This window comes from Narcine bancroftii, chromosome 9 (genome assembly GCF_036971445.1).
Source record: "Narcine bancroftii isolate sNarBan1 chromosome 9, sNarBan1.hap1, whole genome shotgun sequence".
Lineage (NCBI taxonomy): Eukaryota > Metazoa > Chordata > Chondrichthyes > Torpediniformes > Narcinidae > Narcine > Narcine bancroftii.
The window spans coordinates 3,017,014-3,044,177 of NC_091477.1; the positions used below are offsets into that span (position 1 = coordinate 3,017,014).

At 46.6% G+C, this 27,164-nt stretch overlaps 1 protein-coding gene across 1 annotated transcript; it reads right to left on the reverse strand.

Moving 5' to 3' along the window:
• Nucleotides 1-674: 674 nt before the first annotated feature.
• On the reverse strand, nt 675-27,164 carry LOC138743123 (arylsulfatase I-like). The gene is made up of 2 exons (XM_069897992.1): nt 26,562-27,164; nt 675-3,709 (listed from the first exon to the last, which is right to left on the reverse strand). Exons 1-2 carry the CDS (start codon nt 26,855-26,857, stop codon nt 2,314-2,316), a joined length of 1,692 nt encoding a protein of 563 aa, XP_069754093.1. The 5' UTR covers nt 26,858-27,164; the 3' UTR covers nt 675-2,313.

A 27,164-nucleotide genomic window follows, 5' to 3' on the forward strand; every position in this document is an offset into this window, starting at 1 on the left:
ATCCGTAAAGAGCAAAGCCCATTCAATGTTTCAGCTCTGGTCCCAAACGAATACCCACAGCTTTGATCTGGAGGGAGTGTGAGCAGTTGATGTTATTGAGGGAGAAGTCCAGGTCTGCCAGACAGAAGAAGGTGGTGGTGGAGAGGGAAAGAATATAGAACATTCCAACACAGCACAGGCCCTTCGGCCTTCAATGTTGTGCTAGCCTATGTAAACCTACTCCACAATCTAACCCAGTGGTTCTCAACCTTTTTCTTTCCACTCACATCCCACTTTAAGTAATCCCTCTGCCATCGGTGCTCTGTGATGAGTAAGGGATTGCTTAAGGTGGGATGTGAGTGGGAAGGGAAGGTTTAAAATCACTGTTCTAGACTCAATTGGTTCTGAAAGATTTTGCTTGAGAAAAATTGTCATTGGCCCATTTCCTTTGGAGTTCTGAAACCATGCACATAACGAGTCAATTAAGGACGATTAAAACAGGGGTTTTCAACCTTTTTCTTTCCACTCACATCCCACCTTAAGCAGCCCCTTACTAATCACAGAGCACCGATGGCAGAGGGTTACTTAAAGTGGGATGTGAGTGGAAAGAAAAAGGTTGAGAACCATTGGGTTAGATTGTGGAGTAGGTTTACATAGGCTAGCACAACATTGAAGGCTGAAGGGTCTGTGCTGTGTTGGAATGTTCTATGTTCTTTCCCTCTAAACCTTCCCTCCCTCACACCCATAGCCCATTTTTCTTACATCCATGTACCTGTCAGAGTCTTTTAAATGTCCCTATTGTACCAACCTCCACCACCACCCCCAGCAATGCATTCAAAGCACCCACCTCTCTATGTGTAAAAAAAAAACTTGCATCTGACATCTCCCTGAAACTTTCCACCCCTCACCTTAAACAGATGTCCTCTGGTGTTTGCTACTGTCACCCCAGGAAACAGGCACTGGCTGTCCTAGCTTGGTCAATGCTTCCTCACACATCACGTTCTTCAATTCAGGTGACATCCTGGTGAATCTCCTCTGCCCCTTCTCCACAAATTCCACATCCTTCCTGTCATGAGATGACCAGATCTGAACACAATGTTCCAAGTCTGGTCTCAACCAAGTTTTGTAGAGCTGCAACATTACCTCATTGCTCTTGAACTCAGTCCACCGAGTAATGAAGGCCAGCACAGCTTAACCATCTGATCAACCTGTATGGAAACCTTGAGGGATCAATGGATCTGGAGCTCAAGGTTTCTCTGTTCCTCCTCACTGTTAAGAATCATGCTATTAACCACATGCCCCAGCTTCAACGTCAACCTTCCGAAGTGCATCACTTCACACTTTCCGGATTGAACTCCATCTGCTACTTCCCTGCCCAACTCTGCTTCCTGTAACCTTCAACAATCTTCTACTCTGTTCACAATACCACCAACCTTCGTGTCATCTGCAAGTCTTCCAGCTTCAACTAACAATTCACCATCAACAACTCCACACGGACTCTCTGATCCATCCACACTTCTACAATTGAATGCTAATTTTGCCCAATTCCATTAGATCCAAAACTCAAGACTCACAATAATGCATCAACAGACTCGTTAATACAGTGAACAGTCACAGCCCATTTTCGCAGGTAGATGTTCTAGAACTGGAGGGCACAGGTGTAAGGTGAGATGGGAGAGATTTATGAGGGACCTATTTTCACCAATGGCTGGTCTGAACCTGGAACAAGCTGTCATCTCCCCCCAGACTTCCACATAAGGGGAAATTTACCATGACCAATTAATCTACTGACCCCTACATTTTGGGATTGGGGTGGGGTAACTCGAGCAGCCACACTGGGAGAGAATGCAAACTCTGCATGGACAGCGTCGTGGATTGGAATTGAACTGGGGTGCCTGGATCTGAGGCAATATTTCAAACCACACAAAGCATTGGATACTTTATCCTTGTTTAAATCCAGGCTCCTCCCTTCACCCCCCACTCCACCCCCCACTCCACCCCAGGAAGGTAGGAGGAGCACAGGTAAAGGGGCCCAGGATGCAGGGCAGGGCAAATGTCCCCAGACTCTTGTGTTCAGCACCCCACAAGCACCAAGTTTCGTCTAGATAAACACCAAAGTCTGCGGACGCTGGGGTGGAGTGCAGGACACAAGCGTGCTGGAGAAACGTAGCAGGTCACGCAGCATCCATGGGAAGTGAAGGGCCCAGGCTCGAACCATTGGTTACCCTGTCCTTGCTGTGGATGTAGCATGACCTGCTGATTTTCTCCAGCACGTTTGTGTCTCATCTCACACCTGGTTAGCTTCCCACGTGGGATCACGGACCACAGCTCATCCTAGATCCGATTGGACATGATCCGCATGTTTAGTTTCTTAAAGAAAGATTTGAGCTTGCAGATCTTGCAGTTCTTCCTCTTGCTCTTCCTTCTCACCGCACCCTTCGCCCCCTGATCTTCCTCATCCTCGCTTGCCCAAGGTACCCAGGCGCCCCCGTGGAGCTCTGGGTTGGCGCGGGGGTCATCCGCCGGGTAACGCACAGGGATGGAGGTCCGGTCATAGTGCGCCAGCCGGGCCAGCAGCCTCTTCACCACTGCTGGATGCTTGCTGGACACCTCCTCTCGCTCAAATGGATCAGCCGTGATGTTGAAGAGCCACACCGTCCTCCGGTGGCCCGGCCTCTGGCGCTCCAGGTTCCACCAAGTGCCGGGAAGGCTGGGGAGCGTCTGCGGGGGGATCCAGTCACCATAGCCGGGGTCTCCGGTCAGCAGCTTCCAGTCGCCCTGTCGGATGGCGGCCTGAACGGCTGTGTTCCAGAGGCCCTGCCCTTCCTCCCAGGAGCCCGACTTGGCCAGGCTGTGCAAGGGGTCGATATTATGCAGGATCTCCTTGCGTGGGGACTTCTTCCCCTTGCTGATGGTCTTCCACAAGTCATAACCATCAAGCGGGGGGCTCTCAGTGAGGTTTCCCCCAGCCAGCGTGACCAGGGTCGGGTACCAGTCCGTGATGTGAACCAGCGACTTACTCACCCGCCCCCTCTTCTTGATCAGGGGGCTGTGGACGAAGCCAATTCCCCTGACTCCCCCTTCCCAATAGGTCCCCTTGCGACCCCTCAGGGGCCAGTTGTTTCCCCCAGAGAAGGGCTGTGCCCCATTATCCGTTGAGTAGATGAGCACGCTGTTGTCATAGTAACCGTACTGCTTGAGGGCCAGGGTGATGTTCATGATGGCCTCGTCCATGCAGGTCACCATGGCTGCGTACTTGCGACGTGCCACGTTGCCGTACGAGCTGTACTGGTAGATGTACTCCTTAGGGGCTTGCAGGGGTGTGTGCACGGCCTGAAATGCAATGTAGATGAAGATGGGCTCCTTGGGACTGTGCGAGGCCAAGATCTTGGCCACCTTCTGGGCGTAGAGGGAGGTGGAGTACTTGCCACTGTGCTCCCAGGCCACATTCTCCCCGTCGTGGAGGTCGAAGCCACAAACCCCCGGGCCGTCACAGTTATCGTAGGTGTAGTAATCAGTGCTACCTGTCAGTGTACCAAAGAAGGTGTCAAAGCCTCGACGGGTTGGCAGGCAGTCCTTCTTGTAGAAGCCCAGGTGCCACTTGCCAACCATATGAGTGGAGTAGCCAGCTTCCTGCAACTTCTGGGGCAGGGTGACCTGGTCGAGGGGCAGGCAGTTGGGTTGTCTTGGCCGGATGATGGAGTGTTGGAGACCCGTGTGGATCTGGTACCTGGAGGAAGAGAACAGACTATTACTCAGGCAGACAACTTCCACTGCGAAGACTGGATGCACCACACACAGCAGGTGTTTCAGGGACAAACTACGATGAGTATAGATAGAAAAAATGCACGTAGGCTTTTTCTAGTGCTGGTAGGTGGGATACAAGTCATGTTAATTGATATCTGATTGTACAAGTACAACCCAATGAAACAGCGTTCTCTGGTTGTCTGTGTGAACACGCAATACATACGTAGGACAAGTATTTCATCCAAATAAATAAATAGATGGATGGATGGATAAATAAATATAGATAAATAAATAAATGATATGAATGAATGAATAAATATATAAACAAATAGACCAGAGGACATGGGATAGGGATGAAGAGGGAGGAGTTTAGGGGGAAAATAGAACATTACAGTACAGTGCAGGCCCTTTGGCCCCACCATGTTGTGTCAAACTACATATACCCAAAGCATTAGGGAAAATTTCTTCACATTGACAGGTGGCATGGTTAACGTGGAGGTGTCATTAGGGCAACGCTGTCACAGCGTCGGTGACCTGGGGTTTAATCCGCTGCCGTCTGTAAAGAGTTTGTACGTTTTCCTCGTGTCTGTGTGGATTTTCCCGGGGGCCTCTGGTTTCCTCCCACCCTCCAAAAATGTACTGGGGGTTGTAGGTTAACTGGGAGGCTCAGGCTCGTGGCCAGAATGGCTTGTTCCTGTGCTGTAGGTCTAGATTTAATGTTTTTAAAAATTCAATTTAAATTTAAAATGTAAAAAGAGTGGTGGGAGTGTGGAACAAGCTGCCAGCTGAAGTGGTGAATTTGGGCTGAATTTTAACATTTAAGAAAAATTTGGACAGGTTGATGGATGTGAGGGGTATGGCCTGAATGCAGGTCAGTGGGACTGGGCAGAATAATATTTCAGCACATTCTAGAAGGGCTGCGATGTTCTATGGCCCACGCTGACCAAGTTTAACATTCAGGACTAGTGTTGTTTTCCTGCATCTGGTCTATATCCCTTCTGATCCTTTTCCATCTATTCCAGGCTGTGCAAGAAGTTCTACAGTGTGCTGGCCTTCAGTTAGTGTTTAGTTTTTTCAGATAAATTTAGATATCCAGCACAGTAACAGCCCATTCCAGTCCACGTGCCCTCACCGCCCCAATATACTCATGTGACCAATTAATCCCCAAGGAAAATGGAAGGAAACCAGAGCACCTAGTGTAAACCCACACAGACATGGGGAGAGCATGCACACTCCTTACAATCAGTGCTGGATTTGAACCTGTGGCACTGGCACTGTAATAACATTGCGAACTGCCATTCTAACCATCCCATCTCAAGTTAGAGGATCGAGTTCAAGAGCTGTGAGTTCATGTTGCAGCTGTATAAATCTCTGGTGAGACCACACTTGGAGTATTGTGCTGAGTTCTGGTTGCTTCATTACAGGAAGGATGTGGATGCTGTGGAGAGGGGGCAAACGGGATTCACCAGGATGTTGCCTGGAATTGGAGAACATGTCCTATGGGACTTTTCTCTTTGGAGTGTAGGATAAGAGGAGACTTAATAGAGGTCTACAAGGTTATGAGGGGTATAGATAGGATGGACATTTTTATTTAGCCATGGGCAATACCAGACCACGTCTGTTTAAGGTAAGTGGAGGAAAGTTTAGGGGAGATGTCAAGGGTGTTTTTTTTTTAAATAGAGAGGATGGTGGGTGCCTGGAATATAGTGCCAGGGGTGGTGGTGTATAATAGGGACATTTAAAAGACTCTAAGATAGGCACATGGATGAAAGAAAAATAGAACGTTATGAGAGTGAGGTGGGGAAGATTTGTAGGGTTACGCAGTACAAAAATGTGGGCCAAAAGGCCCGTACTGTGCTGTTTTACATCCTACAGACCCTGCGCGACCCGCTGAGTTCCTCCAATAGAGTGTGTTTTGCTTCATATTCCAGTGTCTGCAGTCTCCCATGTGCCTCCAAAATCTTTACTTGCTGCAGCCGCACAGGTTCGCAAGATAAACCAGCTACAATAGCAGCCATTCAGTTACCACAATGTGCCAAGACCGAGAAAGATCATGAATATAAAGGGATAGATAAATAAATATTCACAGTTGCAGTTAGTGCGAGGGAAAAAAACCTGACATCAGAGTAAGACAGAACGGTGGCATCTTATGGGATGGTAGAGCAGACCCCAAGGGCTAGATGGCCTCTGTCACTGAGATCAAAAGGCTCAGAAACAGCTTCTTCCCCTTCGCCATCAGATTTCTAAACGGACAATGAACCACAGACACGGCCTCACTTTCTCTTCTTGTGTACTCATTTTATAAAAAGGTAATTTATACCAATATTTGCATTGTGGCATTCTGCAAAACCAACCAATTTTGTGGCATGTTCATGACAATAAATTCCAATTCCGACTTGGGAGAATTGGGCCACTCAGCCCATCAAGTCTGTACCCTCCACTCTTTGGCTGACTGTAACACTACACCCTGAACTTTTATTATTGCATTATGAGCTGTACTTAAGTGTGGGTTGACCTGCCTGGATAGCACACAAAACAAAGCCTCTCACTATATCTCAATACACATGACAATGAACAATTCAATTGAATTGCCCAAGACCAATTTAACTGCAGCAAGAACTCTTTACTGAATGCCTTTTGCAATAAAGGATGGCATATCACTGACCTTCCCACATGTTTTTCTGACCATAAGATAACAGAGCAGAAATAGGCCATTCAGCCCATCAAGTCTGCTCTGCCATTCCATCATGAGCTGATCCATTTTCCCACTCTGCCCCATTGTCCGTCCTTCTCCCCATAACCTTTGATGCCCTGGCTAATCAAGAACCTGTCAATCTCTGTCTTAAATACACCCAATGACCGGCTCCCTCAACCGCTTGTGGCAACAAATTCCACAGAATCACCACCTTCTGGCAAAAGAAATTCTTCCACATCTCTGTTCAAAGAGGATGCCCTTCAGTCCTAAAGGTGTGCTCCATTTGTCCTAGATTCTCCCACCATGGGAAACAATCTTTCTAAAACTCACCTGCCCACATCTTTTAACATTCAAAAGGTTTTGATGAGATCCCCCCTCATTCTCCTAAACTCCAATGAGCACAGGTGGAGCATGTGATAACCTTTTCATTCCCGGAATCATCCTTGTGACCCTCCCTCTGAACCCTCCCCAATGTCAGCACATCCTTCCTTAAATGAGGAGTCTAAAACTGCTCACCACATTCCAACTGAGGTCTCACCAGGTCCTTCCAAGAACCAGCCTGATAACCTTCAATAATTTGTTTACCCAGGTCTCGCTGAAAATGAACATTCAAGCTTTCGAGTTACTGGCTTTTCTGCAATTGGAAGCAGTTTCTATGGTAATAGTTGCCATGGAAGAGTTTTGAATTTGCAAATATTTAATAAACTATCCAATTAACTTCCTACCAGCCACCTTGACACTTCATCCCTCCACCAACAGTACACACAGAGTGCCTCAGCTCCAAAGATGTTCTGCGTTCATTCAACCAAGCTCCACCTTCCAACCCACAACCCCCTCCATCAAGGAGAAGGGAAGCTGGCACAGGGGAGGGTCGCCACCTACACAATCCCCTCCAGGTCCCACGCCACCTTGACTTGGAATTGCATCTCCAATATTATGAAGTGAAAGAATAGTTCTGGTCACTTCATTACAGGAAGGATGTGGAAGCTATGGAGAGGGGGCAGAGGAGATTCACCGGGACACTGTCTGGATTGGAGAATAAGGCTTGTTTAGCAGAGCTGGGACTTTTCACTTTGGAGCAAAGAAGGATAAGAGGTGTCTTAATAGAGGTCTACAAGATTATGAGAGGCATAGATAGGGTGGACAGCCAGCACCTGTTTCCCAGGGCAGGATCAGCAAACATCAGAGGACGAGTGTACAGAGGGGACGTCAGGGGTAAGTATTTTGCACAGAGAATGGTGAAGGCCTGGAATGCCTTGCCTGGTGTTGGTTGAAACATTAGAGGCATTTAAGAGACTCTTAGACACATGGATGGAAGAAAAATAGAAAGTTATGAGGTAGAAAAGGTTTAGTACTTTTTTTGGTAGGAATATATAGGTCAGCACAACATTGAGGGCTGAAGGGCCTGTACTGTGCTGTAGTGTTGTATGTTCAAAGGTGGTGTTCCTCCAATTTTCGAGTGGCCTCAGCTTGGCTGTGCACAAGGACATGGACAGATATGTCATTGTGCCAATGGGGTGTGGAGTTGAAGTGGTTGGCCACTGGGGTGACCCTTGCTGTTGCAGCGAACAGAGCGAAGGGGGAATGCTGAGGATATTTCCTTTGGGGAGGTATGGAGAGCGAGATCTCTCTTCAGAATGAGGATGGGCCCATTACTGACAGATGAAGGAATTTTTCAAAGGTCATAAATCTTTGGAATTCCCTTCCCCTGAGACGTGCAGAAGTAGAGTTAATGAATTGGGTCTATAGGAGAGCAAAGGGTTATGGCTAGGAGGGCAGCATCATCAGATTAGTACTCAGAGCCCAGCAAAAGCTCCTTGGTGACTTCTCTAGATCAGAATCCAAGTCAATTCAATAACGAAGAAGGTTTGCAGTGGCTATACTTCATGAGCAGTTTGAGGAGATTTGGTACGTCACCAAAGACTCTTGTACCGTGGGGAGCATTCTGACTGGGTGCATTGCCAATTGGAAGTGCCAATGCTCAGGACAGAAACAGGATACAGGGTTGAAAACTCAGCCAGCATCAGTCTTCACTCCATCGAGGACATCCAAATGAGATGGTGCCTCAAAAAAGCAGCCTCTATCCTCAAGGACCCCCACCTCCCAGGCCATGCCCTCTTCATTCTGAAACCATCAGGGAGGTACAGGAGCCTGAAGATGAGCACCCAAAGCTACAGAACCAGCTTCTTCCCCTCTGCCATCAGATTTCTGAACTGACAGTGAATCACAGACACTATCTCACTCTCTTGTTTGGGCCTGCATTCAGAGTTTAGAACAGTGGTTCTCAACTTTTTCCTTCCCACTCACATCCCACTTTAAGTATTCCCTATGCCATAAGTGCTCTATGATTAGTAAGCGGTTGCTTAAGGTGGGATGTGGATGAAAAAAAAGTTTGAAAATCCTTGTTTTAATCATCCCTCATTGACTCATTATGTGCACCATTTCATAAAAACTCCAAAGGAAATGGGCCAATAACAATTTTTCTCAAGCAAAATATTTCAGTAACAATTGGGTCGAGAGCAGTGATTTTCAACCTTCCCTCAGAGCACTGATGGCCTAGGGATTACTTAAAGTGGGATGTGAGTGAGAAGAAAAAGGTTAAGAACCACTGATATAGGATAAGGAGATCTTACAGAGATGTATCAACTGATGAAACAAACAGATAAGATAGAAGTAGGGAGATTGCTTTCACTGGCAGGTGACACTAAAACTAGGAGACATTGCCTCAACTAGATTCAAGAACAATGAGGAGGAAAGAATCTGTGGAATTCTCTGCAAAGATATATCCCCACATTTGGTTCATCTCCACCCAGATGCTGCTCGTCCCCACCCAGACCCTGCTCGACCTGCTGAATATCCCCACGTTCGGTTCCTGGCCAATGACAGAGCAGAAGTAAAACAAAAAGGTCTGCTGATATGGTGGTTGAAAACACGACACTGGAGAAACTCAGCAGGTCAAAAAGTCTCCTTTATACAGCAAAGATATCGAACTAACATTTTGGGCTTGAGCCCTTCGTCAAGGTCTGGGAAAATGTCAGCAGGTGTCCAAACAAAATGGTATGGGGGAAAGGGTTGGGAAGAGGAGCCTGGTTCCAAAACCAGGAGGTAATCGGTGGATAAGGGAGGGAGGACCTTGCTGTGTCGGGGTGGGGGGGAGTTTAAACTTTGTGAATGGAGAAGAGGTGGAGAGCTGATGGAAGAAGGGGAGAAGGGAAGGGAGGGAGAGCAGGTTAGCAGACACAGGAGAAGCCGATGTCAATGCCATCCGGCTGGAGCAGGCCCAGATGGAAAATTAGGTATTACGCCCAGTTAAGGGTGGTCTTGGTGGGATAGTACGAAGCCATGAGCAGTCATGTTGGCACGGGAGTGGGGTGCAGAATTGAAGTGGTGGGCCACTGGGAGACCCCCGTCACAGAGTGAAGGTGTTCAGCGAAGCAATCTCCCTGTCTATGCCCAGTCTTTCCGATGAAGAGAAGGCCACAGTGGGAGCACCAGATGCCGCGGATCACTCCGGCAGGTATACAAGTGCTTCTTCACTTGAAAGGACTGTTTGGGGTCCCAAACTGTGGTGAAGAGGTGGTCTGGGCACAATTGTAGCACTTCCTGAGGCTGCAGGGGAAGGTGCCCAGGTGGGGGGCACCAATGATTGGTGGGGAGGCTTGATGGGTTGAACGGCCTGCTCCAATTTTCTTGTGCACAGAGTCTCTTGCCCAAACAAGTAATCAGATTGCGAGCAGCTCAGAGCTATGTAGATAATCCCTGAAGAATGAAATTGGAAGCATTTGGTTCATGGAGAGCCCAAATACTTCATTTAAATCATTTCCCCTGAAGGCCAGTTACTCGTTTGTTTTACCAGGGGAGAGAATGAAGTGACTTAACTCTTTTGCCTAATAAAGAGTGTGAAGTATTCATTTTTAATCAAAGCTCCAATATCATAAAGTCAGCAGGTTTTGTAAATGTTATTCCACAAATCAGGAAGTTGCCCTAACAGGCTAAATTCTCCAAAAGATTAAACAAATAAATGCTGTCCCACTGGAATTTGGAAGGTTAAGGGGTTGAAGTTTGAGGTACGAGATGTTTGAGTAGATGGAAGGGAACTTTTAAATAGTCTGGAACTCAGGGGAGGTGTTAAAGTCTGCAAACACTCTGGAGGGTGGAAATTGGGAATTCTTGTCTGCACTCAGTAACTAAAGCCAGATCAACCGATGACTAACATCTGAGGTTGATCAAAATTTATGAAGCCGAAAAAATAAATATCTGTTTAGGGCTGGGACCAGGCACTGGATAGAAGGACCGTCAGAGGGTCTGAATAATCTCCATTTCCAAAATGTTGAGTGAAGCCGTGGGAAAGCTTTGGTCGGGGGATGCAGCAGCCAAATGTGGGCCCGGATGCAGGCAGAGGCAATTCTTTTTTTTTTTTTTTTTTAATGGGTTTTTTTTTAATTTTTTTATTTTTCACACCATAAATCACATTAGCCATGATATACACTATTTCTTTTTCACACATATACAGTGACTTTTTCTCCCCCCCCCTTTCCTCCCAAACCACCCCCCCACCCCCACTCTCATCCATTTTAGTTATACAATCTAGGTTGCATTAAGCCAGTCAGACAATGTTGTCATTCAACAAAATTACACCAGAAATTCTACTGAGTCCATTCTTTTCTTTCCTTCTCCTTCCATCAGCTTAGGTAATGTTTATCCCCGGTAGGTTTTCACTATTGTATTTAATGTAAGGCTCCTATACTTGTTCGAATATTTCAATATTATTTCTTAACCAATATGTTATTTTTTCTAATGGAATACATTTATTCATTTAAATTTGGTAGTTTCTTCCTTTTAATTTGGTTATGTATTCCATTAATATTTAAAGACATATAGTTCAGCGTAGCCCTTTTATATTTTGTTTATCTTCTCTTTCCGTTTTTCCATCATTACCTTTCCTCCTTTTCCATTTCTGTTTTCTTATTTTCAACTCTTTATAAGACAACATTCCTACAACATCCAACATTTTCCTTATTCTCCTATTTCTATCTTATTTATCCCCAATCTCCCCTTCACCTCCTGAGTTGTCCTTTATCCCTTGTCGGACAACCACATCTCCCCTCTCCATTTGGATTTGCGAATCCACTCGCAAGCATCAACTGATTTTGCAGTGACCGCTATTTCCCCCCACCCAGCCTCCCCCAGAAAAGATTTCACTTTTCATATGTCACAAAGGTCACTCTTTTAATTCCCTCCTTATTCTCTCTATTCCTTTTACCTTCCCTTATTAATTCTTGTCTATACTATCTATATTTTCCTCTAATTACAGATACATTCACGTATGCACATTGTCTCTATTCACTCTTATACCTCTTTACCCGCATACATATCAATCGTGATCATTTTTACTCTCATTACCCGTCTTCATCCCTCAGTCTATTTTTGTCTTTACCCGCATACATATCAATCGTGATCATTTTTACTCTCATTACCCTCAGTCTATTTTTGTAATTGTTCTGCAAATTTTCGTGCTTCTTCTGGATCCGAGAATAGTCTGTTTTGTTGTCCTGGAATAAATATTTTCAATACCGCTGGATGCTTTAGTATAAATTTATACCCTTTCTTCCATAAAATCGCCTTTGCTGTATTGAACTCTTTTCTCTTCTTTAGGAGTTCAAAACTTATATCTGGATAAATGAAGATTTTTTGCCCTTTATACTCCAGTGGTTTGTTGCCCTCTCTTACTTTTTCCATTGTCTTCTCCAGTACCTTTTCTCTTGTAGTATATCTTAGGAATTTTACTACAATAGATCTTGGTTTTTGTTGTGGTTGTGGTTTAGAGGCCAATACTCTATGTGCCCTTTCTATTTCCAATTCTTGCTGTAGTTCTGGACATCCTAGGGTCTTAGGGATCCACTCTTTTATAAACTCCCTCATATTCTTGCCTTCTTTATCTTCCTTAAGGCCCACTATCTTTATGTTGTTTCTTCTGTTATGGTTTTCCATTGTATCTATTTTTTGAGCTAGTAGTTCTTGTGTCTCTTTAGTTTTTTTATTAGATTTCTCCAATTTCTTTTTTAAGTCTTCTACCTCCCTTTCTGCTGCTACTGCCCGCTCTTCCATCTTGTCCATTTTTTTTCCCATTTCTGTTAAGGTCATCTCCATTTTATTTATTTTCTCTTCTGTGTTGTTTATTCTTTTTCGTAAATCCTTAAATTCCTGTGTTTGCCATTCTTTAAATGACTCCATGTATCCTTTAATAAGAGCAAGTATATCCTTTACCTTGCCTTTCTTTTCTTCTTCTATTTCACCATACTCTTCCTCTTCATCTTCCTCTGGGTTGGCCATCTGTTGTTTCTTTGTTGCCCTTTCCTCCTCTTCTTTCTTGTTTCCATTGTCTTCTGTGGTCTCTTCTTGCTGCAGGTGTTCTGCAGCTGTCGTTGCCGGCTGTGGAGATCGACTCCCCAGCTGGTCCCCCCTCCCGTCGGTGTGTTTTTTTTCATTCGCATCGCGCATGCGCGATACTTCGCGCATGCGCGGTTGCGCACTTTTACTCGGCTCTGCGAGCCATTTTTGTAGTCCATTATTTACCGACCTGAGGGAGCGGGTTTCTCTCTCCGCAGCGGGCCTCTTCGGACAGGTAAGGCCTTCACCTTTTTCCTCCTTTGTCTTCTCTTCCTCTCTTCTTACCGTTGCTTTCGATTTTTCTTTTTTTGTCGCCATCTTCTTTCCACCTTTATACTCACTTTTCTGTAACTTTTATTTCTGTGCCTTTGTGTTTTCTCTTGTTTTTCCCGACTTTTCTGGAGAGGGCTGGAGTTCACCGTCCGGCCACTACTCCATCACGTGACTCAGGCAGAGGCAATTCTGATGGTGAAATGTTAGCAGTTCGTCTCCACCCAGACGCAGCTCGGCCTGCTGAATATCCCCACGTTCGGTTCCTCTCCACCCAGACGCAGCTCGACCTGCTGAATATCCCCACGTTCGGTTCCTCTCTGCCCAGACGCAGCTCGTCCTGCTAAATATCCCTAACAGCATCTGAGGAACATTTCTCGGCTCTTGGACTGTAACCATATAACCATATAACCGTTTACAGCACGGAAACAGGCCATGTCGGCCCTTCAAGTCCGTACCGGTTCACTTGAACAACTCCACTAGCTCCTCTGCAAACTCCTGAGGACGTGCTGAATTTGAATAAAAACAGTGCACTCGGGGGACAGAAGGATAAGGGGGGACATCCCACATTTCTAACGCTGAAAGGCCTGGGCAGAGTAGATGCGACAAGGGTGTTTCTCATGGCTGGGGAGTCTAGGGCAAGAGGGCACAACTTCAGGATAAAAGGGCATCAATTTAAAACAGAGATGGAGAAATGTCTTCAGCCTGAGGGTCATGAGTCTGTGGAACTTGTTGCCACAGACGGCTGTGGATGTGAGGTCATTGGGTGTACTTAAGGCAGAGATTGACAGGTATCTGATTAGTCAGGGTATCAAGGGTTATGGGGAGTGGGGCTGAGTGGGAGGATGGATCAGCTCATGATTAGAATGGCAGAGCAGACCTAATGGTACTCCTTCTGCTCCTATATCTGATGGAACTTGTGATCTATGTTTCTCATTCAGATTTTCGCCACTTGTACTTTATCCTGATTTGAGGGATTTTTCGGTATTTGCTTAGTGGATGCTGGATGGAAACCAGTTTTCGTTCAGTTTTTAATAGTACAGAAACAAACAGTTGATTAATCACAGCCTCCAATAATCTAACCAAAATGGCCCCAACATTCCTGCTTTGAAGTTAGAAGCCTGCAGTAAACATGAAATCACGGGATTGTTGTGAAAGTACATCTGGTTTACTAATGTACTTTAAGAAAGTAGATTTGCCATATTAATGGAGTCTGGATTATGAGCTAGTACAGACCCACCAACAGAAACAGGCCCCTTTGGCCCTTCTAGTCTGTGCTGAACTATTTCTTTGGCCTGGTCCCACTGACCTGCACCCAGTCCATCACCCTCCCATCCACGTACCAGTACAAATTTTTCTTAAATGTTAAAATTGAGCCCTCATTCACCACCTCAGATGGAAGCTCGTTCCACACTTCCACCAATCTGTGTGAGGAAGTTATCCTTTATGTTCCCACTAAACTTTTCCCCTTTCACTCTTAACCCATGTTGTCTAGTTTTTATCTCACCTACCCTCAGTGGAAAAAGCCGACCTACATTTACTCTGTCTCTCCCCCTCATAATTTTAAATACCTCGATCAAATCTCCCCTCATTCTTAAACGTCCTAACCTGTTTAACCTTTCCCTGTAACTCAGTTCCTGAAGTCCAGGCAACATCGTAGTAAATCTTCTCTGCACTCTTTCTATCTTATTGATCTCTTTCCTATAGTTCAATGACCAAAACTGCACACAATACTCCAAATTTGCCTCACCAATGTCTTGTACAACTTCACGATAACATCGCAACTCCTGTACTCAATACTTTGATTTATAAAGGCCAATATGTATGCCAAAAGCTCTCTTTACAACCCTGTCCACCTGAGACATCACTTTCAGATCCCTCTGTTCCACCACACTTAGTGCCCGACCATTCACCATGTATGTCCTTTCTTGGTTTGTCCTTCCAAAATGCAACACCTCATATTTGTCTGCATTAAATTCTATCGGCCATTTTTCAGCCCATTTTTCTAGCTGGTCCAGATCCCTCTGCAAGCTTTAAAAACATTTGTTGTCCACATGCCTCCAATCTTAGTGTCATCTGCAAACGCTGATCTAATTTACCATATTATCATCCAGATCATTGATATAGATGACAAACAACAATAGTTCCTGAACCAATCCCTGAGATACATCACTCGACAGAGGCCTCCAGTCTGAGAAGCAATCATGCACCACTACTCTCTGGCTTCTCCCATCCAGTCATTGTCAAATCCAGTTCACTATTTCACCATGAATACCTCCCATCTGAACTTTTCTGTCTCACCTCTCATATGGGACCTTGTCAAAAGCCTTACTAAAGTATATGTAGACAATATCTACAGCCTTTCCTTCATTAACGTTCTTGGTAACCTCCTCAATAACTCTAAGATTGGTTTAACACGACCTACCACGCACAAATCCATGTGGACTATCCCTAATCGATTTCTGGCCATCCAAATTGTATATCCAATCTCTTAGAACATCTTTCAATAATTTACCTACTACTGACATCAGGCTCACTGGCCTATAATTACCAGGATTACATTTGGAGTCTCTTTTTAAACAATGGAACAACCTGAGCTACCCTCCAATCCTCTGGCACCTCACCTGTGGCTAAGGACATTTTAAATATTTCTTCCAAAACCCCTGTAATTTCTATACAAAGGTCTATCATGTCAGGCCTTTGGGATTTATCCACCTTTATTTGTTTTGATCAAAGAACTAAGGTGGTTATTTCTCAATGGCCTCCATCTCTGAGCCAACTAGAGACAGAAATGGAGAAATACAAGAACTGCCTTATACCTTGGCACACATCGAGGTGCTGGAGGGTCTTAGCAGGTCAAGCTGCATCTGTGGGTAGATCAGGTCGTTGAGCAGTGTCAGTGCAACAACCTTGCACTCAATATTAGCAAATCTAAGGAGCTGATTGAAGACTTCAGGTTAGGGAAACCAGGAGAACACACACCAAGGGGCCAGCAGTAGAAAGGGCAATGAATTTCAAATTCCTGGGTGTCAAGAGGTGGTATAATAGAGGTCTACAAGATTCTGAGAGGCATAGACAGGATGGACAGCCAGCACCTGTTTCCCAGGGCGGGATCAGCAAACACCAGAGGACGTCTGTACAAAGTGAAGGGAGGGAAATTTAGGGGAGACATCAGGGGCAAGGGATTTTTTTTTTAAACAGAGAGTTGTGGGTGTCTGGAATGCCTTGCCAGGGGTGGTAGTGCAGGCTGAAATTATTTGGGGAATTTGAGAATCTCAAAAAGACATGTTTGAAAGAAAAATGGAGGGTTACAGGATAGGAAGGGCTTCGGTTTTTTGCTGGGGATATGTAGGCTGCTTCATCATCGAGACCTGAAGGGTCTGTACTGTGTTGTAGTGTTTGAGGTTCCATTTTCAACATCTCTGCTGATCTGTTCTGGGGCCTCCATGTTGATTAAATCATGAAGAAGGCTCACCAGCGGCCGTACTTCGTGAGGAGATTGGGAAAATTTGGTACGTCAGTGATGCAACCAGCCAGAATGCTCTCCACGGTACACCTGTAGAAGTTTTTGAGAGTCTGTGGTGAAATACCGAATTTCCTCAAACACCTCATAAGGTATAGCCGCTGGCGGGCCTTCTTTGTGATTGCATCAACATGGAGGCCCCAGGACAGATCCTTGGAGATGTTGACACACAAGAATTTGAATTTTTTGACCTTCTCCATTACTGAGGTCTCGATGAGGACTGGGTCATGTTCCGCTGACTTCCTCCTGAAGTCCACAATATTCTCCTTGGTTTTGCTAACGTTGAGCACGGTTATTGTCATTACACCACTCAATGAGCTGATCTATCTCCCTCCTGGATGCTTCCTCGTTGCCGTTTGTGATTCTCCCGACAACTGTGGTGCCATCGGCAAATGTAGATAGCCTTGGAATTGTGCCTGGCCACACAGTTGGGTGTATAATAAGTAGAGCAGTGGGCTAAGCACGTATACTTGGGGTGCGCCTGTGTTGATGATCAGTGAGGAGGAGACGTTGTTTCCAATTTGTACTGATTCCAATGAGAAAGTCAAGGAATCAGTTGCAGAGGGGGGGCTTCAGAGGCCCAGAGTTTGTAGCTTCTTGACCAGCACTGAGGGAACAGTGGTGTTGAAGGGTGAGCTGTATTCAATGAAGAGCAGCCGTATGTATGAAGTGTTGTTTTCAAGGTGATCCAGAGATGAGTGGAGAGCCAGTGATATTGCATCTGCTGTGGAGCGATTGTGACAATAGGCGAGTTGCAGTGGGTTCAGATCTTTGCTTAGGTACATGTTAATTCTGGCCATGATCAGCCTCTCAAAGCATTTCATCACCGTAGAAGTGTAGGCATTTCATATAACTTATCCCAGTTAACTTTCCTGCATGAACCCTATCTCACACATTTAGGGCAGGATCATGACCCAAAACGTCGAGCTTCTCTTTCCCTCCACACACAAGCTCCTCTGCCTGTTAGGTTCCTCCAACAGTTTTGTTTTGCCCCATTTCCCTCAATATCTAAGCACCCAACCATTTTGAACATACTCAATGACGAACCTCCATGGATCCACCTCGCTCTGTGAAGTTCCTCAAATAGAAACAGTGACCTCAGTTCCACACTCCCCAGTCAATGGGCACACCTTGTCACATTACCCTTCCCTCCCTCTAATCCTGAAACATCAGTGAATTCAGATCCTCTCACGAGCCAATGCAACAATCAATGTTTTAGAACAGCACTTTCTGTACAAAAGCATTCCTTAATTGTCAATAAGATCTTTGTTTCAATTCATGTAATTATACAACAAAAGCATTTTTCCCCCCCAGAGTCCACACCTATGACCAACTAGCACAGCGGTTCTCAACCTTTTTCTTCCCACTCACATCCCACTTTAAGTAATCCCTATGCCATCGGGTGCTCTGTGATTAGTAAGGGATTGCTTAAGGTGGGATGTGGGTGGAAAGAAAAAATTTGAAAACGATTGTTTTACCTAATTGACTTGTTATGTGCTCGGTTTCAGAACTCCAAAGGAAATGGGCCAATGACAATTTTTCTCAAGCAAAATATTTCAGTAACAATTGGGCCTCGAGCAGTGATTCTCAACCTTCCCTCCCCACCCACATCCCACCTTAAGCAGAGCACCGAGGGCATAGGGATTACTTAAAGTGGGATGTGAGTAGAAAGAAAAAGGTTGAGAACCACTGTTATAGATATTAAATAAATGAAAGCGCAAAGAGAAAGTGGAGGGACTCAGTGGGTCAGGAGGCATCTGTGGAGAGAGATGGGCAATCAACATCTTGGGGCAGAAGGCAGAGAGTGCAGGAGCAAAGACATCACGATGAATAACTATGGAACAATTCCGGCCACAGGTGGAGAGTGCCCTCTGCTGGGCGGTAGATGTTGTGGGAAAGATGAGGTGTCAGAGAGTGTGCAGAGGAGACTGGTTGGAACCTTTGCAAGGAGAGGGGCTTTGGTTAAGTCGGAAACCTTCTCAGTTGCAGGGCCCAAAAAGAAGAAACTGGATGTGGTTAGGACTCAACACATCAGTGGGTCCAGAGTCACATGCAGTCCAGAACTAGAAAAACCATGCAAGACAGCACAGTTTGGTCATTGGCCCATTTCCTTTGGAGTTCTGAAACTGTGCACATAACAAGATAATGAGGGACGATTAGAACAGTGGGTTTCAAACCTCTGTTCTATTGTCAATTATTTCATTGGAATAGACCAGCTTGTCAGCGAGACCACTGAATGCAGAGGATGTGCACAGAACAGGCCATTTGGCCCATCAAGTCTGTGCTAAACTATTGTCCACCTCACCCCATTGACTTGCACCATATCCCTCCCATCCAACCTTCTCTTAGATGTTGAAATCGACCCTGCATCTACCAGCTCTGTGGCCGGCTGGCCCACATACCCTCCCCTGTCAGAGTGAAGATGTTCCTCCGAAGGCTGCTCAAAGTGCAGGATGAGCTGAACAGTAGGAGAAAAAGAATGCTCAATGTTTCAGGTCAGAACCCTTCAAGTCCTGATGAGGAGTTCCTACCCGAAATGTCAGCCCCTCTGGCGCAGCCCGACCTGCTGAGCTCCTCTCCAAGATTACTTCTTTTGCTCCTTTTTTCAAGTCTCTGCAGTTTGAAGGGAAATTAAATTACATCTTTGTGCTTGCTGATGTACATTAACTTGTGGTCTTTCTCTTTACCATATGGTTTCCAGAAGACAATATGGGAGCAGAACTTGGCCATTCGCCCCATGAAGTCCCATCATGAGCTGATCCATTCTCCCACTCAGCCCCACTCCCCGACCTTCTCCCCGTAACCTTTGATACCCTGACTAGTCAGATACCCATCAACCTCTGCCTTAAATACACCCAACGTGGCAGCAACTTCCAGAGGCTCTCTGGCTGAAGAAATTCCTCTGACCTAAGGACCCCCTTCAATCCTGAAGTTGTGCTCTTGTCCTTGACTCACTCAACATGGGAAACAACTTTATTATAGGATTACATCCATGTTTATTTTAAATTTTAAAGTGTAATTTTAATTTTTTTAAATTTACTCTGTCCCAGACTTTCAACATTCTTCTGAACTCCAAGTTGTCGAGTCCAAGAGCCGTCAAACGTTCCTCATCTGCTAATCCCTTCATTCCAGGAACTGTGAATCTTCTCTGAACCCCCTCCATCACCAGCACATCCTTTTTAAATAAGTGAGACCAAAACTGTGCCCCATCCTCCAACTGAGGCCTCACCAGTGCCTTATAAAGACTCAACATCACATCCCTGCTCTTGTATCCTATCTCTCTTGATATGACACCAACATTGCATTCACCTTCTTCACCAACGACTCAACCTGGAGGTTTCCTGAACAGCTTGTATATTGAAGTTGGAGTTGGACTGGATGGAGTTGGACTGGATGGAGTTGGACTGGATGGAGTTGGACTGGATGGAGTTGGACTGGATGGAGTTGGACTGGATGGAGTTGGACTGGATGGAGTTGGACTGGATGGAGTTGGACTGGATGGAGTTGGACTGGATGGAGTTGGACTGGATGGAGTTGGACTGGATGGAGTTGGACTGGATGGAGTTGGACTGGATGGAGTTGGACTGGATGGAGTTGGACTGGATGGAGTTGGACTGGATGGAGTTGGACTGGATGGAGTTGGACTGGATGGAGTTGGACTGGATGGAGTTGGACTGGATGGAGTTGGACTGGATGGAGTTGGACTGGATGGAGTTGGACTGGATGGAGTTGGACTGGATGGAGTTGGACTGGATGGAGTTGGACTGGATGGAGTTGGACTGGATGGAGTTGGACTGGATGGAGTTGGACTGGATGGAGTTGGACTGGATGGAGTTGGACTGGATGGAGTTGGACTGGATGGAGTTGGACTGGATGGAGTTGGACTGGATGGTGTTGGACTGGATGGAGTTGGACTGGATGGAGTTGGACTGGATGGAGTTGGACTGGATGGAGTTGGACTGGACTAGAGGCCCAGCAGCAGAGAAACATGGAAGCTAGTACTGTTTCCCTGAGTTCAGCCCAGGTCCTTCCAATCGTTTCATGACCCACCAACTCATCCAAACGTCCTTGAACACTACAATTCTCTTCACCTCCATCTCTGTCGGCTAGATTCCTCTGTGTGAAAAAGATGCCCCTCAGATCCACTTTAAATCTCTCTCACCCCCCCCCCCCCCAACTCAAAATCTGGAATGAGGCTTTGCTGATTAAGTTTCTTGACTGCAAATTAAATTTGGAATCAGTGCTACAAGCCAGAGAGAGGAAAAGCTGTTCACAAACCAGAACATTCCAAAGGGTGAGAGTGAAAAGGGGAAAAAAATAGATACTGCTGGATATTTTGGCAATTTGTGAACTTGGAACAGGAGGCAGAGACTTCCTCTGCAGCTTAGTCGTGGATCTGTTACCTCATCCAACATCCCCTTACACCTTGGGTTAACAAAACTATGAATTAAGTTTGAGCACATCTGGGATCAATCAGCATGTGCAGAAGGATTCCAAAGTTCTCACACTGCGTATAGAAGCTAGCACTACCACAAGACCACCAAAGAGCTCTCTGTGCCACCAGCAGAACACATGTTTGGCACTGCTAGCCAACTCCAACCATTTATTATTTTCTTTTCTCTTCCTTCCCCCCCACCCCCCCCACCCGCCCGCCCACCCACCCTGGGGGCAGGAGGAGTGTAGCTGGGTGACTGCCAGGAGAGAGAAAGGGAACAGGCAGTCAGTGGAGGGCAACTTTGTGGCGGTTCACCTCAAATACAAGTACAATGATTTGGAAACTGTCGGAGAGGACAACCTTCCAGGGAAAAGCCAGGTCTCTGGCAGAGAGTCTGGCTCTGTAGCTCAGAAGGGAAGGAGAGAGAGGAGGAGTGCAACAGTGATAGGGGATTCAATTGTGAGGAGAATGGACAGGGATGGAGTCTCTCACATGGTAGGTTGCCTCCCAGGTGCCAGGGTCAAAGATGTCTCAGATCGAATCCATAGAATTCTTGAGAGGGAGGGTGAGCAGCCAGATGTCGTGGTCCACATTAGTACTAGTGTCATACATAGGAAAAGGGGTGAGATCCTGAAGAGGGTATATCGGGAGTTAGACAGGAAGCTGAAGAGATATGTCAAGGGTGGTCATCTCCAGATTGCTGGGGAGGACAGGAATAGGAAGTTGTGGCAGATGAATGTGTGGCTGAGGAATTGGTGAAGCAGACAGGGGTTCAGAGTTGGGATCTCCTGTGAGGAAGGTCTAACCTGTAAAAAAGGACAGGTTGCACCTGAACTGGAGAGGGACTGTTATCCTGGTGAGCAGGTTTGATTGAGCTGTTTGGGATGAGGATTGGGAACCAGAGTGTTAGGTCAGATGGTGCAGCAGTTGGTGAAATGGTAGATGCTGCGTGTGGTGAGACAGTGAGGAAGGACAGGCAGGGGATGGGTTGAAATGTGCTACTTTCACAAAAGGAGTATTTGGAATAGAGCAGGTGAACTCAGAGGATGGGTCAATACATGGGACGATGATGTTGTGGTCATTACAGAGACTTGGGTGTCTCAGGGGGAGGAATGGCTGCTGAACTCTCCAGGCTTTAGATGTTCAATAAGGACAGGGGAAGGAGGTGTATGGGGTAGGGGAGAGAGGTACAAGAGTTGGCAGGAGGGAGGTATGAGGGAGGGAAGTACAAGGGGTAGGGGGAGGGAGGTACAAGGGGTGGGGGAGGGAGGTACAAGGGGTGGGGGGAGGGAGGTACAAAGGGTGGGGGAGAGAGGTACAAGGGATGGGGGAGGGAGGTACAAGGGGTGGGGGAGGGAGGTACAAGGGGTGGGGGAGGGAGGTACAAGGGGTGGGGGAGGGAGGTACAAGGGGTGGGGAGAGAGGTACAAGAGTTGGCAGGAGGGAGGTATAAGAGGTGAGGGAGGGAAGTACAAGGGGTAGGGGGAGGGAGGTACAAGGGGTGGGGGGAGGGAGGTACAAGGGGTGGGGGGAGAGAGGTTCAAGGGATGGGGGAGGGAGGTACAAGGGGTGGGGGAGGGAGGTACAAGGGGTGGGGGAGGGAGGTACAAGGGGTGGGGGAGGGAGGTACAAGGGGTGGGGGAGGGAGGTACAAGGGGTGGGGGAGGGAGGTACAAGGGGTGGGGGAAGAAGTGGAATTGTTGTCTACTGGTTGTACTGACGAGTGAGTTAAACTTTCCAAATATTGATTGGCACCATCTTAGAGTGAAGGGTTTGCATGGAGTGGAATTTGTTCAGTGTGTTCAGAAAAGTTTCCTGACTCATTATGTAGAAAGGCCAATGAGAGGGGAAGCTACACTTGACCTGGTCTTGGGAAATAAACCAGGTCGGGTGTCAGATCTCTCAGTGGGCGAACATTTTGGAGAAAGAGATTACAACTCCCTCTCCTTTACCCAGAGACTGGAGAAGGACAGGAAAAGTTGTTTCCCATGGTAAGAAAGTCAAGGACAAGAAGGTGTAACGTCAGGATTGAAGGGTGCCCATTTAAAACAGAGAGGTGGGGGAATTTCTTTAGCCAGAGAGCGGGGAACCTCTGGAATTTCCCAGCACAGGCAGCTGTGGAGGCCAGGCCGTTGAGTGTATTTAAGGCATTGATATTTAAGAGATTGATGGGGATCTGACTAGTCAGGGTATCAAAGGTGATGGGGAGAAGGCCAGGGAGTGGGGTCTGAGTGGGAGAAGGGATCTTCTGCTCCTATGGCTTATTTGAGAACACATTTAATGGGGTTGGGGAAAACATGTTATTAGGGGCAGGAGCTTGGGAGCATAAATTAGAAGCAGATGTACTCAGAGAAAAGTATGGTTGAATTGTGGCAAATGTTCAGGGAATGTTTGGATGGTGCTCTGCACAAGTATATTCCACTGAGGCAGGGAAGGAATGGTAAGGTGAAAAAACTGATGTCGAAAATCTAGCTCAGAGGAAAAGAAAGGCTTATAAGAGATTCCAAATGATAGGAACTGATAGAGCTCTAGAAAATTACAAGATTGCCAGGAAAGAGCTTAAGATAGGATTTAGGAGAGCTAGAAGGGGCCATGAGAAGGACTTAGTGAACAGGATTAAGGAAAATCCCAAGTGTGTAAAGAGAAGAACAGGGATGAATTATATGTAGATAGGACCCATCACGGGTGATAATGGAAACATATGTATGGAGTCAGAGAGTGGAGGTTCTTAATGAACACTTTGCTTCAGTATTCACCAGAGAAAAGAACCTTGGCAATTGTGAGGTTGACGTGGGCGGACTGAGGTGCTTGAGCAGGTTGACATTAAGAAAGAGGATGTCTTGGAGCTTTTGAAAAGTTAAGTAAGTCGCCAGGACCAGACAAGATTTACCCAAAGCTACTGTAGGAAGTGAGAGAAAAGATTACTGAGCCTGCTGGTGATGGTGTTCACATTGTCACTAGAGACAAGAAAGTACCGGAGGATTGGAGGGTTGCAAATGTTCTTCCCCTGTTCAAGAAAGGGAGTCAAGAAAACCCAGCAAATTACAGACCAGGGAGTCTCAGTTCTGTGGTAGGAAAACTGTTGAAGAAGATCAAGAGAGAGACAGGATTTACAAGCATACTGGATCATACTGCAGGGTAAAACAGGAGCAATGGGATGAATGGCCTGCACCCCACCCCAAATCACCAGTTTCAAATCCCACCCATCCTAATGCCATTCCCCCACCACCCCACCCCCCCCCATCCAGCCATCAGCTGAGAACAGTAAAAACACAGAAACACTGGAGGATTCATCCAGTCTTGCAGCATCTATAGCAAGCAGGTAAAGATATATCACCAACATTTCAGGCCTGAGCTCTTCCTCAAGGTGTGAGTAAAAAGCAGGCAGGTGCCTGAATTAAAAGGAGAAGGGAAGAAAGGGCAGGGTATAGACCGACAGGCAAAAGGTGTTAATTGGACAGAAAGGAGGACAGGAGAGAGGAAAGGTGAGAATTGATTGGGAGAGTTTCCACTGCCAATCAGCCGAGAATATATTTTTTTATTTTTATCAATGCCATTTTCCCTAGTTTAAAACTTTTGGCCATGTACTTTCTTCATACAACGTGAGATCTCCTCAAGTTTTGTTGCAAAAATTTATTCCCTGACAACAGTTGGAAAGCAAGTGTGATCAAAAAGAGGCTTTCAAGAACAAGGGAGATGTCACTCTCACAGAACCACGACTTTCCCCTGCCTGTCCTCAGTGTATGCAGAGTGTGACAGCAAAACAAACATTAACTTGGCAAATTGTACTTCAAAGGTCAGGAGTGTTGGTTTCTACAAGGACTGCCTAAAGAAAGCTCTTGGTGCCTGCCACATTGACCACCGCCAGTGGGCTGATATCGCCTCAAACCGTGCATCTTGGTGCCTCTCAGTTTGGCCGGCAGCAACCTCCTTTGAAGAAGACCGCAGAGCCCACCTCACTGACAAAAGGCAAAGGAGGAAAAACCCAACACCCAACCCCAACCCACCAATTTTCCCTTGCAACCGCTGCAACCGTGTCTGCCTGTCCCACATCGGACTTGTCAGCCACAAACGAGCCTGCAGCTGACGTGGACATTACCCCTCCATTAATCTTCGTCCGCAAAGCCAAGCCAAAGAAAGAATGCAGAACCATCAGCGTTCCATTGCCCATCTCCACTGACATGTCTGCTTTGTTCCCGTCACAGGACATTGCAGGGGCTGGAATCTGAAGCCAAAAGAATTCACTGGAGGAATTCCATAGGTCGAGCAGTATCCGTGGGAGATACTGGCCGATGTATCAGGCCAGAACCCTTCATCGAGATGGGGAAGTATACTGGAGAAGCATCCTCATCAAGGTGTCAGAAGTGCAAAGGGTAAAGAATTTCAAATTCCTGGGGCCTCCATGTCAATGTAATCACAAAGAAGGCTCACCAGCAGCTAAGAGGAATTTGAGGAGATTTGGTACATCACCAGACACTTGAACGTGACTGATGGCATGGTACGGAAGTGTCAATGCACAGGACAGGAAAAAGGTTACAGAGGGTTGTTAATTCAGCCTGGGTCATCACGAGTATCAGTCTTCACTCCATTGAGGATATCCACAAGAGACGGTGTCTTAAGAAAGCAGCCTCTATCCTCAAAGACCGCCACCACCCAGGCCATGCCCTCTTCACTCTGCAACCATCCGGGAAAAGGTACAGGAGCCTGAAGACAGCACCCAGTGGCACAAGGACAGCTTCTTCCCCTCCTTTATCTGCTCCTTCATCAGATTCCTGAATGATCAATGCACCAATGACACTTTCCCCCCCCCCCCCCCCTTAGTTTTTACACCTGTTGTGGTGCTGTGTAAAACAACGAATTTCGTGATAGGTTCAAGGCAATAAATTCTGAATCTAGAGAAGCCAGTGTGTAAAGAACACCAGGCAAAGGAATTTCCCAATATCAACGGCTCAGAGCCTCCTGACAACATTTACCTCCACTCCCAAGGAGCTCTGAAAAGAATCGTTGGCAAATCTGGGCTTCAGTGGCAAAGCATTAACCTCCCATCATTCTTAATGGCCCGAGGCTCTGTAACAACTCCCCCTGAGCAAGGTGGGGCTGCCCACCCAATCTAGCCCCCTTACATCTTTCCGAATCAGGTTTGTGGTCAGGAATGTATTGCTATACAGTTCTGTAAAGACACTATTTAAAAAGAAATCAGTAGAAATGAGAAGTGAGGTGGTGTCTGTGCTTGCTTCTATCAGAAATCTGATGGCAAAGCACTGTTTTATACGTCTTCAGGCTTCGGAGCCTGATGGTGGAGTGAGAAGAGGGGGTGGGGGTCCTTGAGGATAGAGGCACCATCTCTTGCAGATGTCTTTAATGGAGTGAAGACTGATGCCCGGGACGGCAAAGTTTACAACCACACAAGGTCCCTCCAGCTTCGCGTTGCTGTCAACTCGGGGCAGGCTGCAGGTGAGTCGGGCACAACCTGAACGACTTCGCCCCGACCTGCCAACGTTCGTGCTCCACGCCCCACTCACCTTCCCGTTAGAAGCTGGCTCCTGGAGGGGGTGCAGATGGGCTGGACGTAGTAATTCTCCAGTTTAACCCCTTCCGCCGCCAGCTGGTCCATGGTGGGGGTGCGAATCGCCGAATTGTGATACCCGATGTCGTGATAGCCCTGGTCGTCCGCCAGAATGAAGATGATGTGAGGTTTTCTCGCCGCCCCGACCACCGCCTTCGTCTTGGCAGCGCCTGGTTTCATCCAGTCCCAGGACAAGTAACCGAAGGACAGGAGGCTCATCAAGGAGAAGCCGGTCAGAGTGTACACAGCCATGTCTGCGGGACAACCTTGCCCAAGAACCGAAAACCTCTAAAAGGCTGCTGTTCACATTTCTCGACACAACAAATTCAAGGTTCTTGCAAACTCTCCGAAGTTTCAAACTTTTTTCCTAAGTTTCAAAACTTTTTCCCTATACGTTTTAAAAAATCCTCGACAGATTTGAGAAGCCTGTTACAGACTTCTCCGAAGTGTTTTGCAGACTATTCCCCAACTTTTTAGTCTACGTTTCTCGGCTGCAACGGTTTAATTCATCGCAGCAATAACTCCCCCCACATCTGAACAGAGAGCTCTGCCCTCCTCG